The 15,684-nt window shown below is 42.8% G+C and overlaps 1 protein-coding gene across 5 annotated transcripts in view; it reads left to right on the top strand.

Annotated features, from left to right (window-relative positions):
* Cmc1 (C-x(9)-C motif containing 1) overlaps positions 1-15,684 on the top strand; it is a 57,753-nt gene that overhangs the window by 17,132 nt on the left and 24,937 nt on the right. For 3 of the 5 annotated variants that reach the window (NM_001199225.1, XM_087562991.1, NM_001135259.2), the window contains 1 exon segment: positions 3,609-3,698. In NM_001199225.1, the coding sequence (NP_001186154.1) occupies positions 3,609-3,698 (90 nt within the window). 5 annotated transcript variants of the gene reach the window in all.

The raw sequence follows: 15,684 nt of genomic DNA, 5'->3' as shown, positions 1-15,684 counted from the left end.
AATTGTAGATTCACATGAGGTTACCAAAATTACCATGTAGACCCCTACATTTCCTTGTGACAGATTTTTGTAGGGATGATATATAATTGTAAGGTGATATTAAAACCACAAAATTGAGTTGGTACAGTATTATTAACTATGCAGTAGCCCTCTTGACCTTTCTCCAGTTTGACATGCTGGGGACCTAACCCAGGATCCTGAACATGTTAGACGGACACTCTCCCTGTGAGCGGTGATCTAGGCAGTCTGTGTGTTTGTAGTTTGCCTTTTACTTCTGTAAGTGCTCCAGTGGTCTGTGTTCCCCTTGAACTAGCTCTTGGATTTACCTTGTTCTGCTGGTGTGTGTTTTGTTGGATATTTAGATATTTTTTTTATTGAATTAAATAAATTTACTTCTATAAATTTTTCTTTACGAATGTATGTTTAATTTTGTCTTGTGCTATAACTGAATCAATTGATGTATACTTTTATTTTTTAGACTATTAATAGGGTGAATTATACATACTTATTATATTTCAAAATAGTGTACCAACCCTGAGTTTCTGAGATAAACCCAACTTACTTATGTGGTTTTCATTTTATACACTGGGTTTAAGTCACTGGTGTTTTCTAGAGGATACTTATGTCTGTGTTGCTGAGGTAAACCGTGTGTGTGTGCTTGCTGTAAATACTGCCTTGGCTTCGGGTGTTAGCATAATATTGCTGTTCTGAAGTGTGTTAGGAAGAGACTAAAGTTGATATTACTCATTCTTTCAGTACTTGGCAGGATTTGTTGAAAGACGCTCCTTGGCCAGTCTGTTGATGTAAAAAGAAGTAACCGTTTCTAACATCTCATTTGTCTTTTCCCCACCCTTTTCACTGTGTGTTGTTCTTTGTATTTTCTTAGTCTCCTTATATGAAGTTCACTTTTCTCCTTTTCTAGTTTTATAAATGGAAGGTTAGATTATGGGTTCTAGAGTTCATTTTCTACTGTGAGCTTTGCTGCAGTGGCTTTTCTCCCGTGCATACTGACACATCTCAGACTGGCATGCTGGCTAGCTGTCGCTGTGAGAGTGTGGGTGTCCATGTTGTTGACACTGCTTTGCTTTCTACTTGGACTCTTCTTATGTGTAATGCTCTCTAAGTTTAAATGTACCCCAACCCGTGGTTCTACTATAGATGACAATATGTATGAATAATTTATCAAGGTCTCTATTACCATCTACATTTTATCATTTAAGAGAAATGTAGGTGTAGGTATCTGGATCTTTTTCCTAAAATGTATGTGTGCATGTGTGTTGTGTGCTCAGGTGTGCTCAGGTGTGAGCAGGTACATAGGAGCTGAAGGACAGACAACCTTGGTTGTCATCCTCAGGAACTCTGTGCACTTCCTTTGAGACTGCATCTCTCTCACTGGCCTGGAGTTCACCAGTTAGGTTTCTCTGACTGCCAAGCGAGTCCTCACCTTCTCAGTACTGAGATTGCAAGTGCATGTCCATTCCCACGACTGGCAGATCAATTATGTGGGTCCAGGGGTGCTTGTGCTTGCACAGTAAGCACTTTACGAGATAAACCATCCCCCCATATCTCTCTGCCCCGCCCCCCTTTGAGATCGTGTAACTTGTAACCCAGGTTGGCTTAGAACCTTCCAAACGACGTGCAAGTATCTGCAACCATGCCTGGCTGGAATGCAAATATTTTTTAAAAATTGCATTATTTTTATTTTATGGGTACTTTGCCTCTATGTGTGTCTGTGTACCGTCTGTGTACCTGAGGCCAGAAGATGGCATCAGCTCTCTGGAATTGGAGTTACAGATGGTTGTGAGCCACCATGTGGGTGCTGGGAATAGAACACAGTCCTCTGGAAGAGCAGCCAGTGCTCTAACCACTGAGTTACCTCTCCAGCTCAAGCATAGATGTCTTAATCACCACCAAAAGTGCTTTTGAATGGAGAATGCTCTTCTACTTCTGTTTAAAATTGAAGAAATTTACTGCACTTAGTCTTTCTGTTGCTTTCTCCGTTGTTTTTGTTCTAAGTTTCCTTCCAGAGTTTCTTTCCATTCTACGTAACTTTTCAGATTGTAGTATTTCTTGACTCACCCCCTGGATCTCTTTCCCTGTGCCCTTTTTGTTTGAATGTTGCTTATTGGTTTGTGTCTGCCAATCATGCCAGCTCTTTTAGTAAACCTAGTAGCTTTCTTGAAAAGATCGTTTCTGTCTTTTCTGTGGAATTATTTTTTCTTCATTAGCTGTAATTGCACTTCTTCCTTTCCAATCTGGCTCCCCCTGCCCATTGTATTGTATTGTCTGGAAAGTCTAGGACGATGCCTGGGGCGGGAAGGGTGAGAGTTGTCTTCTCTGTCTTGATTGCTTTCCAGGAGAAGTTTGGAGTTGAGTGTGCTGGTAGAGTTAGATGTTACTTATCACATTGACAGCTTTTTCTATTCTTTGCTGAGATCCTCTATTCTACATGGATATTGCATTTTGCCAGGGAACTTTTCAATGCCTGTTGTGATTACCATGTTTCCCCTATTTATTTTTCGTGTGAATTTCACTTACTGATGTCTGTGTGTTCAGTGGCCCTTGAAGTCCTTCAGTAGATACTGCTTGGTCAAAAAGTATTGCTGCCTTTGTTCCTGTGTGTGTTTTTAACATCGTTAGATTCAATTTGCTTATTGTTAAGAATTTTGCATCTGTATTGATCAAAGGGGCAGTAGAGTGCTGTGTGTGTGTGTGTCTTTATAAATATATATTTAGTCATGGCTGCCCATACAATAGCTATTGACATGGTACCAGAAAGAGGTTAGGGACTCCAAATCTTCTTAGGAACTTCCTGGGCTTTGAGGGTTAAAACCTTTCTTTTACTCTGTGGTAGAAGGTTGGTACCCTGTGGTTTCTGCCTAGACCTAGATAGCTTCTGCGTGGAGTAACATCCACTTTGGCATTGGTTTTCCTGGGGACTCATGGAAGTATGGCCATTTCTTTTAATCAGACTTCCCCTGCCTTTTGTCTTCTGGAGTCCTTGTGTGTGGTGGTGTAAGGCAACCACTCCTTCACTTCCATGGCTCTCAGAACTTAGGAACCGTGTGGGTTGTGGTTGGAGTTGCTGGGTTTGCAGTCTCAGCCCATGGTAGATGGTGTACTTAGAGGGCACAGAAATCTTACATAATCTCATAGGCCCTCCAGTGTTTTTTTTCTCAGCTAGTTATGTACTTCTTAGGCCATTCGTCCTCATGGTAGGACAAGCGTCTTGTGTCTTTCAATTTTGTGTCTGTCTATTCATCTCTCTCAGTATCTCAGCGTCTGTAAAGATCAAAACATGTGCAAATTACATTAATAAGAAGATGACATTCAGACTTTAAATTTGTGCCATTCTGAGAAGGCTACATTGGTGGGGAAGAGTTGCAGTAAAATTTTCAGTTTTAGAAAGATATTGCTCGTAACCCTCCATTTTTATATAAAAATATTTAGAGTGATTTGTAATAATTAAAGTAATCACAACTTTATCTGGTGGTAAAAGAGCTATTTAAAGTGTATTTGCTTAGACTTTTATTTTAAATAAACTAAAGCGTTACTGTTTTTTCGTTCTGGTTATTGACTTGAGACTACCATGAAATCTCTTTTTCCAGAGCAGCATCTCCGACATGTTGAGAAAGATGTCCTGATCCCAAAGATAATGAGAGAGAAGGCCAGGGAAAGGTGTTCTGAACAAGTTGAAGGTAAGATTCATATATTCATAAAAAGATCAAACTCATTTGTACTAATATGATGTGAATTTAATCCTTACCTCCAAGTCAAGGAAATGAATTAGTATGTATGAGTTGCTTCTCACACTTCCACCGAGATACTAGCATCCCAGCTTGCAGACTTCCAGTCAGTGTCTGTTCATTTACAATTTAAAAGCATTCCTCCAAACTAGGGGACAAAACCCCTTCTTCCTGGAAGTGTAGTGTTATAGAGAAAGCCTTGACGTGAGTGTTCAGGAGAAGCTAGTTATTCTGTTCATTTTGAGAGGGGAAGAAGAAACATCAAACCTAGTGTGGACCTGTGAGGCAACTGCCAGCCTGTTGTAATGTGTGCATACACAGCCTGTTGTAATGTGTGCACACACAGACAGCCCATTGTGATGTGTGCATACACACAGCCTGTTGTGATGTGTGTACACACAGACAGCCTGTTGTGATGTGTACACACAGACTCACACAGTGATAGTTTTCCTCAGTATCACGTCACTGCATTACTAGGAGAGTCTTGCTTGATCTTATAGTGCATCAGAATTTGCTTTGTGTATTCTCTGTTTTGTCCTGTGCTCTGAAGTAGAAGTTACTTATGTAAATGCATGTGGGGATAGCCACACATGCATGCCTTTGAAACTGCTCTTCACAGCACTATTCCTGTATATGGTAATTTTAGAAACATTGTTGATTGATATGTAAAGTGCACATACAGTGACAGTGGTAACTAAAATGGGCCCCTCATAGGTCTGGAGTTGATGGGCTCTTAGAAAAGTAGGTGGGAACTGTATTGTAAAAATGTCTTTAAATATAATCTACCTCTTGGGATGGCCATTGAAAGAAAAGCAGTAAAATTTTGTTATTGGAGCTGGGGAGATGGCTCAGTGGTTAAAGAGCGCCGGCTGCTCTTGCAGAAGCCCAGGGTATCTATCCCCGCTCTCACACGGATGCTCAGAATTGTCTGTAGCTCCAGTCCAGGACATCTACCCTCTTTTGTCTTGTTGGGCACCAGAAATGCATGCTGTGCACAGAAGTATATAAGGCAAAATGCTCCCAGCATATGAAATGACAATAGACAGAAGCTTCTTTCTGTCTCGTTTTGTGCAGAGATTGTGTAGGCTAATTTTCCATCACCCATTCCCACACCCATTCCCTTTACCACAGTTTCCTTCGTCTAAGCACGACAGTAATTTTTAGTGAGAGAGTTGCCTCACAGATCACTGTAGATTTCTTTCTGGGGAATCAGGCTGTGTCAGCTCTGGTTTTATGACTGTCAAAAGTGAATGCGCTCCAGATTTCTTTCTCCTCCTCCTCCAACCCTGGAATTGACTTCTGTAGAACAGTGGAGGTTGTAAGACAGGAGCCCTGTGGTAGCATTGTGCTGCTTGTATCGAGTGATTTGTATGACTTATATTTGAAATCCTCTATCAATTAGTAATTTAAAAGTCATCCCGTGACACTGCTCTTGCTTTCACTGGAGATTAGTTGTTTAATCAGGGCACCTTCCGTCAGCTCTCCCACCCCAGGTGTCAGGAGAAATTAGCCCATTGGCACCTGCAGGGTTCAGGGCACATCTGGCATTGGCAGGTGTCACACTAGCAATCCCAAGAGGCAGCTTTCCACTTGCCTCATGGGACTTTTCAAAACACATCCTCATCCAGGCGATGCAGGGGAAATGGTGAAAGTGTAATAAAGTATTGGGGTAAAACTTTCCACTACTAGGGAAATAAATTTGTTATGAGACACCCCACTCCCGCCCCAGTCCAGAGTGGCAAACTCGAGTGCATTTTCTTTTTTTTTTTCTGATTTGTAGCCCACTGCCCTGTGACACTTTAAGTGCAGGAAAGCAAGCTAAGTGTTCTTTGTTAACTTTTCCTGGTAAGATTTGATAAAAATGCAAAATAACTGCGGGACTTTGGGTTTCTGAACTGAACTTCCTTTTAGAAGTGAAGCTGCCTCGGTGTCTGAGGTAAAGGAGAAGGCTATGAAGTGTCTGTGCTTTACAAGGACTGTGTTGCAGTGGCAGGAAGTAATGCAGCTCCAAGTTTTGTCAAAATTGGAGTTATTCAGCATGTTAAAATTTGGTCTTATAAAAACTACAGTGTTTAGACCAGTAAAAGCATCTTAGTGGCCACTAGAGAAGGGCTCAGTGGTAAAGGCCTTTGCCTCTAGGCCCAAGAATCTGAATTTCATCTCCAGGTCCCTCAAGTTGTCCTCTCACCTCCCCAGAACACAAAACACGCACGTGCACAGTAAGTAGGCACATAAATACAGACACACTTTTAAAAGCATCTAGAATTTGAGATTCATTTACACTATTTTTATGATTTTCCACTATTAGAAAGTATGCTGTGATTGATTTTTGAATATTTAAATATTGACTTTTTAAAGGCTGTTCCTAAAAGGTGTTTAGAAGGTAAAATTATTTTATGGACACATCCTACTCCCCAGTCTTCATCTGCTCCTGTGTTAGTCCTGCCCGTGGGGCTGGGCTCAGGCAGAGCCGTGAGTCACAGGTTGGAGCCAGGACGTTGTCGATTATGTATGTGTGTAGTCTGCATATTAAACGACTACAGGAGTTCACGTAGGACCATTACATACACGAACGATGTGGCTCCTGGGTAAAGGTGGAGGGGTTTTAATAAGCGATTTGACTTCCTGCTCAACGCCTGTAACTTCTCTTTCATTTCCCATGTCTTTCATCCCAGCTCGTTGTGAGAACCGGGTCCAACTGCCAGCAGCTTGGGTTTGTGAAAGAGATAGAAGCTTGTCTAGGGACAGAGATGAATCACTCTCAGTGAAAGCCGTGTGCCTCGCAGGAGTCACCAGCAGCAGACATTGACAGCTACACTTCCTATTAACAGGGAGCGTTTAACTAAGAGTTCGCCTGTTGGATCTTTGGACTTGATCTAATTTGCTAGCATTAATTAGTTTCCTTTGAGCACAGACACTTGGTACTCACAGCTATAGATTTGGAGGGCTAATTAGGGTAGAAAATTGAACAGAATGGGGTAAGGCATTAACCTTCAACCATTACCAGCTGGGACACTGATAAAGACCACAGAGTCCAAATGGCTGCATTGATGTGAAGAGCACCCTAATGAATATCAGTTTCAGCCACATTGCTGTGTTCTCTCCAGCGCTCTCTTCATTAGGATTTAACCAGCGTCTACACTGCCTTTGTTGTCTATGCGCTGTTGGGCTTTACTTTCCCCCATTCATTCTCAGTTGCACATCTCTGAAATTTAGAGCAGTAGCTAACAATTAAGACGTTTCACTACTGCATTTTCAAGTTATAACATTTGATATACAGTGATGTGATTCCGATGCTGTACACCCACTAGCCACTGGCATTAAAGGTGCATGCGTGCCACATGCCTGGCTGTATATTAAAGGTGCGTGCCACAGGCCTGGCTGTATATTAAAGGTGCGTGCCACAGGCCTGGCGATTAAAGGTGCGTGCCACAGGCCTGGCTGTATATTAAAAGGTGCGTGCCACAGGCCTGGCGATTAAAGGTGTGTGCCACAGGCCTGGCTGTATATTTGTAAGCTGGACAGGATGGTGTGTGTCTGGAAATCCCAGTACTTGGGAGATGGAGGCATATGTTAGTCTCAAACTCTGGATGCCATAGAAGTGAAACCCTGTCTAAAATGTGTGTGTGCACACCTGTGCATTTTACACACATATAAAGTAAGAAACACAAAAGCATATGTGTGGGGTTTTTTGTTTTATTAGAAATGTACTACTTACCATCTTTGGAACTTTGACTTGATTATGTAAGAGGAGTTGATACAGAGGTTAGACAGAAAGAGAACTCTGACCTTCTTTGTTTAAGCTTTGATAAATTTGTAACACTTATATATCAAAAGAAAACTCAACTTTATAGCAGCCTCCTCTGCCAGTGGTGTTTTTGAAAGAGGGAACCAAAACAAATGACTGAAGTCTGCGAGCTGTCCTCACCTCACAGCACACAGCACGGGACTGAGGGGAAACCCTAGGGATGACTTTCTAGACACAAGCCCTACCCTATTCCCAGTCAGAGTTCCTTCCTGACACAGTGAGCAATGAGGCCTCATTACTTCTTCAGTCACGGTTCTAGAATTGCTGTTTTTAGGAGACCATGGTTAAATTCCTTGTAGTTAAATTTCTTGTAATGTTTCTGGCTTTCCCAGTGGGTAGTTGACATTTGATACAAATTTACTATGTTGCAGCATGCTGTTTGTTTTAAAAAATAACAACATTTTCTCTTTTCCTAGCAAGATAAAAAAAATTTGTTTCAGGAGTGGCCTATAATTCTCTTTAAACCGAGCCTTGGGTCTTCTTTTACCTTGTTTTAACCTGTGTTTGTGTGGTCGTCGTGGTCTTGATCTTTTGGCCAGAAAGTGGAGATGCAGTCTAACGGAGCACACATAAAACGCGGAGCAGTATGGCTTGCTGTGTGGTTAGAACGTGGTTGGAGGAGTACAGAGCAGTGCACCATATTACACAGTACAGCAGTGTGTATGGAGCTGAGAGAATGCCTGCCTTCTTTTGTCACTCACAGCTGAAACACATGCTTATGCCACACTGTAGTGCTGTGTGAGCAGACAAGGCAGACAATCAAGTAGGAGCGTGAGAACCAACCTGGGACGTTTGCAGGAGAGCATTTGGAAGAGCATTGAGTCACATGCAGTGAAGGCTGCGTGTGATTGCCTCTCTCCCTAACTGCATTGCTTGAAGCTGCCCACACGTTCTTTCCTTTGTGGTTTAGCCTAGATATTTGCCATATTACCTTTGCCATACCATGTTCTTCCCACTTCCGTCTGTTTGTCGGCCTTAACTGACACGGAAGGGGAGCTGTGACATACCTTCAGTCTGTGTGCTGGGAGAGGCATAGCTCACCATACAACGGGCATCTTTTGTGTATATGACGACAGTGTTTAAGACTTACACATAGTCGTAGAGTCCTGTTGATGATCGTGGCTCTGTGTCCCAGGTATGTCTACCAGGGGAGTTTATTAAAGATTCCATGCACAGAATTATTCCCGGGAGTTGGGTTTGTGGGCAACTGCTGCATAGCAGGTACCATGATTTCAGATTCTTGGAAGGAAAGTGGTTGTTCAGCAAAGACCACATCGTTTGCACAGACAACTTGAGCCACTCTGATCAGTGCATAGTGGTGGCAACATTCCCCAAGTCCAGCTTCTCAGATGTGAGTTTAGAGCCAGCCTTGACAGTGACCTCTCCAGGTATGGCTGCAGTGCCAGGTGTGCTGTTATCTCTGTTCTGTGAATGAGCGTAATAAAAGTTAATTAGCCGCATTCTTGCCTTGCTTATGTTAACAACTGAGTTAATTTTTGTAATAACTGAAAAGAGATACACTGACCTAGTTGTTGCAATTGTAAGCTCAGGCCTCCGCTGTCAGCCTCTTGGCTTATTGAGACTGCCATATGTAATCAGACGCGGATACCCTTGAATATTGTGGTTACTTTTAATACCTAGATGAGAATAGTGACAAGGGACTTTTGTCTTAAGCAGCTGAGTTTAATGCTTCCTTGTTTATTTCTGTGTTTATATGGTTTATACACGCAGATATTTATGGGAAGGGTATTTGTGTGTATGTGCACATTTGTGCATGGAAGACAGGAATGGAGGTGGCTCCACTTTGTCTTCTGATGTGCAGTTCTCACTGACTAAGGAACTCACAACGTGGGTCAGCCTAGCTGGTCCCAAGTACCAGGGACCCTCTTGCTTTGCCTTCCCAGTGCTCGGTTGGATTAGTGGCGTATGGCCGCATACCTGGCCTTTTAACTTGGGTGTGGGGTCCAGACTCAGCTCTTGATGCTGGTACAGCAAGCTCTTGACTGACTGTGCTGCCTCCCAGCCGTGACTACAATATTCTAAACAAATGATGTGTGCAGCTAATCCTTGAAGATAAGCATCAGTGTGGGAAGTCTGCATTTGAACCCAGCAGCAAAGACTTAGCAGCATTGTTACAGCGAATAAACATCATTATAGAATACGATATCACTTTTATGCCACTACTTCATTAACAAGTTTTTATTATCCTGATATTCCTAAACATCTACTTTTAATTATTTTCTTGTAATAGACTTAAATCCTCTCATCTTATGAGAAATTAATCGAAAATTAGTTATAGTCTTTAAACAGTACTGCATTTAAAATCCTCGTATTTAAAATCCGTTAAAGCTCACACTTTGCTCATGCTACCTGGTGATCCTCCTGCGGCGATTGCATTCTTTCCAGGGAAACAGCCTAACACTTGTAAACTTCGTATTTTGAGTAAGGCATAGTGTGCTAAGGAATCCTGTCTATCTGTTCACAGACACTTGCAGACTTTGTACTCTAAGATACAGTGCACTAAGGAATTTTATCTCTCACACAGACGGTACAGAGACCTTTGGTTTCCACCAAACTCTCACATACCTCAGCTAGAACACCTAGAGTGACGTAAGAGTCACCTTTCTGTGCGCATACAGTAAATGCATAGTGAGTCTCACTAATGGTGGGGAGACTGGGGCAGTGGTGAGTTGTCACTCAGGGGCTAACCCAGGACAGCACTGACGGTGAGATCTGCTCAGCTGCTGTCTCTGGTGAGGCCCTGCTGCTCACACCACACCCCTGCAGTGGTGATCATGTGACTTGTGAGGCCAAAGGCATGTAGGTGCTTCATGAAAGGACTCTCCTAACCATGGTTTATTCACATTTTTTTAAACTGTAAGGGTGTAGGGAGGATTTACTAAAGTAACCAATAACGAACAGCTCTGTGTATAGTGTAAATGCCCACTGAATGTGGCTGAAAGGGATTTAGTCCTCACTGCTCGGGAGTGTGAAAGAGGTGCATGGTGTGGGAGGAGATGGGCAGCAGCCGATGCTTACAGCCCTGACAGACGCTGTGGGAAGTAGTCATGAGGGACATCAGTAGCTCTTCCAAGTGCTGGCGATGCTGATGATTTAAATGTTTCTTTTCTAAATTTTCTAGAAATGTTTTTACATTTATCAACTTTTTTTATTGTAAAAAGGTAATAAGGGCTGAATAGATAATTAAACATTTCTTTAGAAATTAAAAAAATATGTTGCTTTTAATTCATAGAATTTGAAAATCATTAAGTGTGTGTGTGTGTGTGTGTGTGTGTGTGTGTGTGTGTGTACATGTTTAGGCATGTGTGCACCTGGAGGACAGGTGATGTTGAGTGTTGAGACAGGATCTCTCTCTGAACCTAGAGTTCCCTGATTTGGATAAGTTGTCTGGCCAGTGCCTGCCCCCGGGACCCACGCTCTCTCCTCCTCCCCAGAGCATCCATCTCTGTCGGGCCTTTTACATGGCTGCTGAGGCTTAGACTCTGATCTTCTTGCCTTTGCAGCAAACACTTTTCCGACTGAGCCATCTCTTCAGTGCCCCGAAACTGAGTTTAATAGAATTAAAAAAAATTCTTGACAGCCTACCATATATGGGAAATGCCATAAAAGTGAAATAAATGTGAAATTGGCTTTTGATTATGTTAGTCAGGCTGATAAGACCTAAGCCCCATACCTAACTAGAGCTGTACCACGAGAGCCACGTGTAGTATTCTTAGATATTAGTTTAAGTCAGAGCAGTTCTGACTTAAGCGGGGTCTGAATAAAAGTATTTCCAGTGGTTGGGTAAGTACAGGGAAACAGGAAAAACATTTCAGACTGGCAGACTCTGGGCTGCAGAGGCAGGCGCGGGCATGCCTTTTCCAGATGTGGTCAAGATTGAGCTAAGAGCAGCAGTGAGTGGGGAGAAAGGTTGCTCATGAAGGCTGGAAGGGAAGGCAGACTTCAGAGTACTGTTTAAAACAAGAAGTTGGCTTCTTAATAGAAACCTAGAGCATATGGATTCCTTTTCCCTCCCATCTTCTTTTATCCAGTCTTCTCTCTATAATTTAAAAAAAGATACAAATAGAATTGGTTTTAAAGACACAGTCTCGCTATGTAGCCCAGGGAAGCCTCGAACCACCATCCTTGCTGGCATGCACCACCAAGCTTGACTTTAAATCAATGGAAAGATCAGTCTTACGTCAGAATGTAGGACGTTGATAACATTTCTCTCAATGTTGCACATTCTTTTAAAGCTAGATGTTGTTAATTAGTAGTGGCAGGCGGTGGTGTTTGTTCTCCAGGGCTGTGTCCCATTCTCTCGCTGGAACGTTGGGCACATAGATGCACATGGCTGCATTAGCTACAAGGCAGCAGCCCCTGTGATGTGGACCGTGACTTTCGCAGCCGATGCATTGCTCTTTATCTTCTCTAAAGACACGTTTTGCCAAGATTTATCAGATTTTTAAATGAAGCATTTTAGGTTTCTAAATTCTAAGAAGTTCTCTAGGTTTAAGACTTGCTAAATGTGGTGGTTTGAATATGGTTGGCCCAGGGGGTGGCACTACTAGGGGATGTGGCCTTGTTAGAGGAAGCGTGTCACTGTGGGCATGGCTTTAAGACCCATGTCCTAGCTGCCTATAAGTGAGTCTTCTCCTGCTGCCTTTGGAACGAGATGCAGAGCTCTCAGCTCCTCCTGCACCAGGCCTGCCTGGATGCTGCCATGCTCCTGCCTCGATGATGATGGACTGAACCTCTGAACCTGTAAGCCAGCCCCAGTTAAATGTACTTTATAAGAGTTGCCTTGGTCATGGTGTCTGCTCACAGCAGTAAAACCCTAAGACACTAAATAACATTAGCATATAGTCAATAGTTCTTGCCTATGGTATCACTTTGTGATGTTTAAGTTACTAGCATAGCTACAATTCAGAAATGTTAAATGGATGTGAATTGTCTCCTTGGCTGGTGTAGCTATGCTGTGTAAGCTACCCACCCATTAGTTACTCAGTAGTCTTTTCAAGTGCTAACTGAATAGCAGTGCAGTACAGTACTGTATTCGTGTCCCCTTCAAAGTGTCCCCAAAATGCAAGACTGGTGCTACAAAGAAGGCAGCAGGCTTCACACTTGGAAGGCACATTAACATTGGCATTGTATACAGCACTCAGGGCATGATAGAAGGAAGCATAGCATCTCGTAGGGTTTGGTTCTAGCTACAGTTGTGGGCATCCACAGTTGTGGGCATCCACAGGTGTCTCGGAACTTGTCCCCCATGGGAAAAGGGGAGGGGGACTACACTGTTTTCTTATGTTATTGACAGCTGATTTCTATGTGAATAGTATAAAATTCCATATTGTCCATGCTGCCCTCCCAGTTAACATGTTTAAATCTGCATTTTGACAACCATGTATTGTTGTTGATTTGGTTTATTGCTTGTATTATGTTAATTGGGTTCCAAAGAATCCTTCAGGTAAGAGGCTGTGGGTCTCTGTCCCCAGTTGGTTCTAATTGGTAAAGAAAGTTGCTGGCGGCTAATGGTTGGGCAGGGAGATAGAGGGGGGGACTTTAGATTTCCTGGGCGTGGTACCGAGGGAAGAAGGAAGGATTGAACATCGCTGTGCCAGGAGGCAGAAGGACCAGGCTTCAGAGCTGCAGAAGGAAAGCATGCAACCTTGTAAGAGCTGGGGAAGAGTGGCCCCAGGGCCCCTCTCCCTATTGGGTCCGGGTAGCTAAGATAGAATATAGATTTTAGTAAGTAATGATTCAAGAGTATTGGAGGGGAGGTGTTAGCAGCATGGAAGTGTATGAGTGGCCCAGCCATTGGGCTGTTTAAGGCATATTAAAATAGAAGGCTGCGTGCAAGCATGCGTGTGCCTTTCATTCGAGAATTCAGAGCATTGGGGCGAGTAGCAAGGAACACATGTGGGCTGCCACTGGGGGAGAATGCAGTGGAGTAACCAACTACAGCAACAATGCATGAAATACATAGCCATGCTTTTGTAGATTGAACCTTTTCATCTCTTTAAGACTTCACCATAACCTTTGAAGTTCAGTTTTAATGACAGTTGTGCTAAAAAACCTACCCAGCTCTGAACCTCTGTTATTTGATATCTTGCCACAGTTCAACTATTTGTACTGGCAAAGGCCAAGAAAATCTAATGTGACTTGATTAAAGTATCCCACATCTTCTACAAGATTTCCAGGTCTCACACACACAGGGTCAAGTTCATTTGACATTGGGAACCTCACCCTGTGTTTATTACAAAGAATTTTTCTGGTTCAGCTGTTTCGTGTGATATTGCCTAAGACCCAAGCCCTGTCTATGATTAAAGTGAAGCACAGTACTTTATGCAAAAGGTAGGCAGCCGACATGCCTTAGGTAAAACTAGATCGATACAAGGAACTGGATTTGAACCCAGTTCTTTGGAAAAGCATATCTTCAATGGATCATCAGGAACAGCTTTATTACAATTCAGTACAAGCTCAACTGGGCATAGCTCTGCATTCTCTCTCTCTCTCTCTCTCTCTCTCTCTCTCTCTCTCTCTCTCTCTCTGTGTGTTTCTTTCTTCTTCTTTTTTCTTTTTTTAATCACTCAGACAAACTGAACAAGCTGGCTCAGAAAAGTTAGTGCTTTTTTGGAAGTCTAAGCCCTCTTTCAGAGAAGTTAGACAGTCCTGGCAGCCTGGTTTATAAGTGTATCAGTATAAGATACAAAGTTAAATGTAGGTTGTTGTGTGCCACTCATTGTTTGCCGTATCACTCAGAGGGATACTTTGTGTTTAGCTGTGAAACTAAAAGTTTTGGAACTTTAGAGTATCTAATGTCATTGAGAGTCTCAATAACCATGCTTTTTGATGTTGTAAAGCCATGACCCATTCTTTTCTTAGTAACGTGGCCTTAAGGAACTGCAGTATGGCCAATTACCTGTGATTGAATTATAATTCATTTCATTAATACCCCATGATTTTCAAATCTTACTCATAGCTCAGGTTGAAGACATCATGTAATTCTTTTCCATGCTGTATTTTCTCCCTATGTCTTTCCTGATGACCTGAGTTTAGATGGTGACCTGCAGCTTGTCATATCCATACAACTTACTCCGACCTCCAGACATCATGTACCCAGGTCAGGTCAGTGGCCCACATCCCTCACTGTACATAAGCTTAAATGGAAATTAAAAAAAAAGTGACAACAGCAATAAAGCCTACCAGTGAGTATTCAAACATTTTTCACACCAAGAGCAACGCATTGAGGTAGAGTGAGTGAGAAACAGTAGGACAGTGGGAAAGGACTAGCGCCTCTCCTTAAAGGAACACAGAGCAGCAGCCTCAGGGCAACAGTATCCCAGTGACCCAGGTTCAGGACTACTTTTGTCTACACACACTACACTTTTGTTGTGATTGTTGCTGTTGGTTTTGGTGTGTGTAGAGTTTCTAGATATTTGCAGTTTGACTGTCCTTTCTTTCATTTTAGAGATTGAGTTACAGATCATGTAGGCCAGCGTTTTGATCTCTTTTAGCAAGTGAGCTGGCCAAAGATACTCTTACAAGCGTAAGTCATCACCTTGTTATCTTAGACACTTTATGTCCACTCTTCCTGGAGTAGCACGAAGCTCCACTGTCTTCAGCCACACCTCCCTCCCTGGGTTCTGTCAGTTTGTTCTGTGATTTATCAGGTTTTATCTGTGGTGGTTGATTTCTGCTTTTTCTTTCCCCACCCCCAGACAGGATTTCTATGTAACAGGGCCCTGGCTGGCTGTCCTGGACTTGTTTTGTAGATGAGGCTGGCTTCGAACCCACAGAAGAGATCCATCTGCCTCTGCCTCCAGGGTAGTGAGTGCTGGAATTAAAGGCATCTGCCACTACACTAGGCCAGAGGTTGATCTCTAATTATTTTAGTTTCCTGTGTAGCAGGCTACACATGGGTGTAAGCAATTATTGTGGCTTAGAAGAAGGGTATTGAATCAGTTTCTTGTGGTCTTTTGCAAGATGTTAGATGGTTTTATCCTTGGAAATAAGGAGGTTCTGGTGAACTTTCCTGCCAGGAAAGAACAATAGGCTCACCTCCCCATCCTACCCCACCCCACCCCACCCCATTATACCTTACCCCACTCCACCCCCACTCCACCCCAC

The sequence above is a fragment of the Rattus norvegicus genome, chromosome 8 (assembly GCF_021556685.1).
Source record: "Rattus norvegicus strain SHRSP/BbbUtx chromosome 8, alternate assembly SHRSP_T2T, whole genome shotgun sequence".
Taxonomy (NCBI): Eukaryota; Metazoa; Chordata; class Mammalia; order Rodentia; family Muridae; genus Rattus; species Rattus norvegicus.
This window is presented reverse-complemented; position numbering and strand designations above follow the sequence as displayed.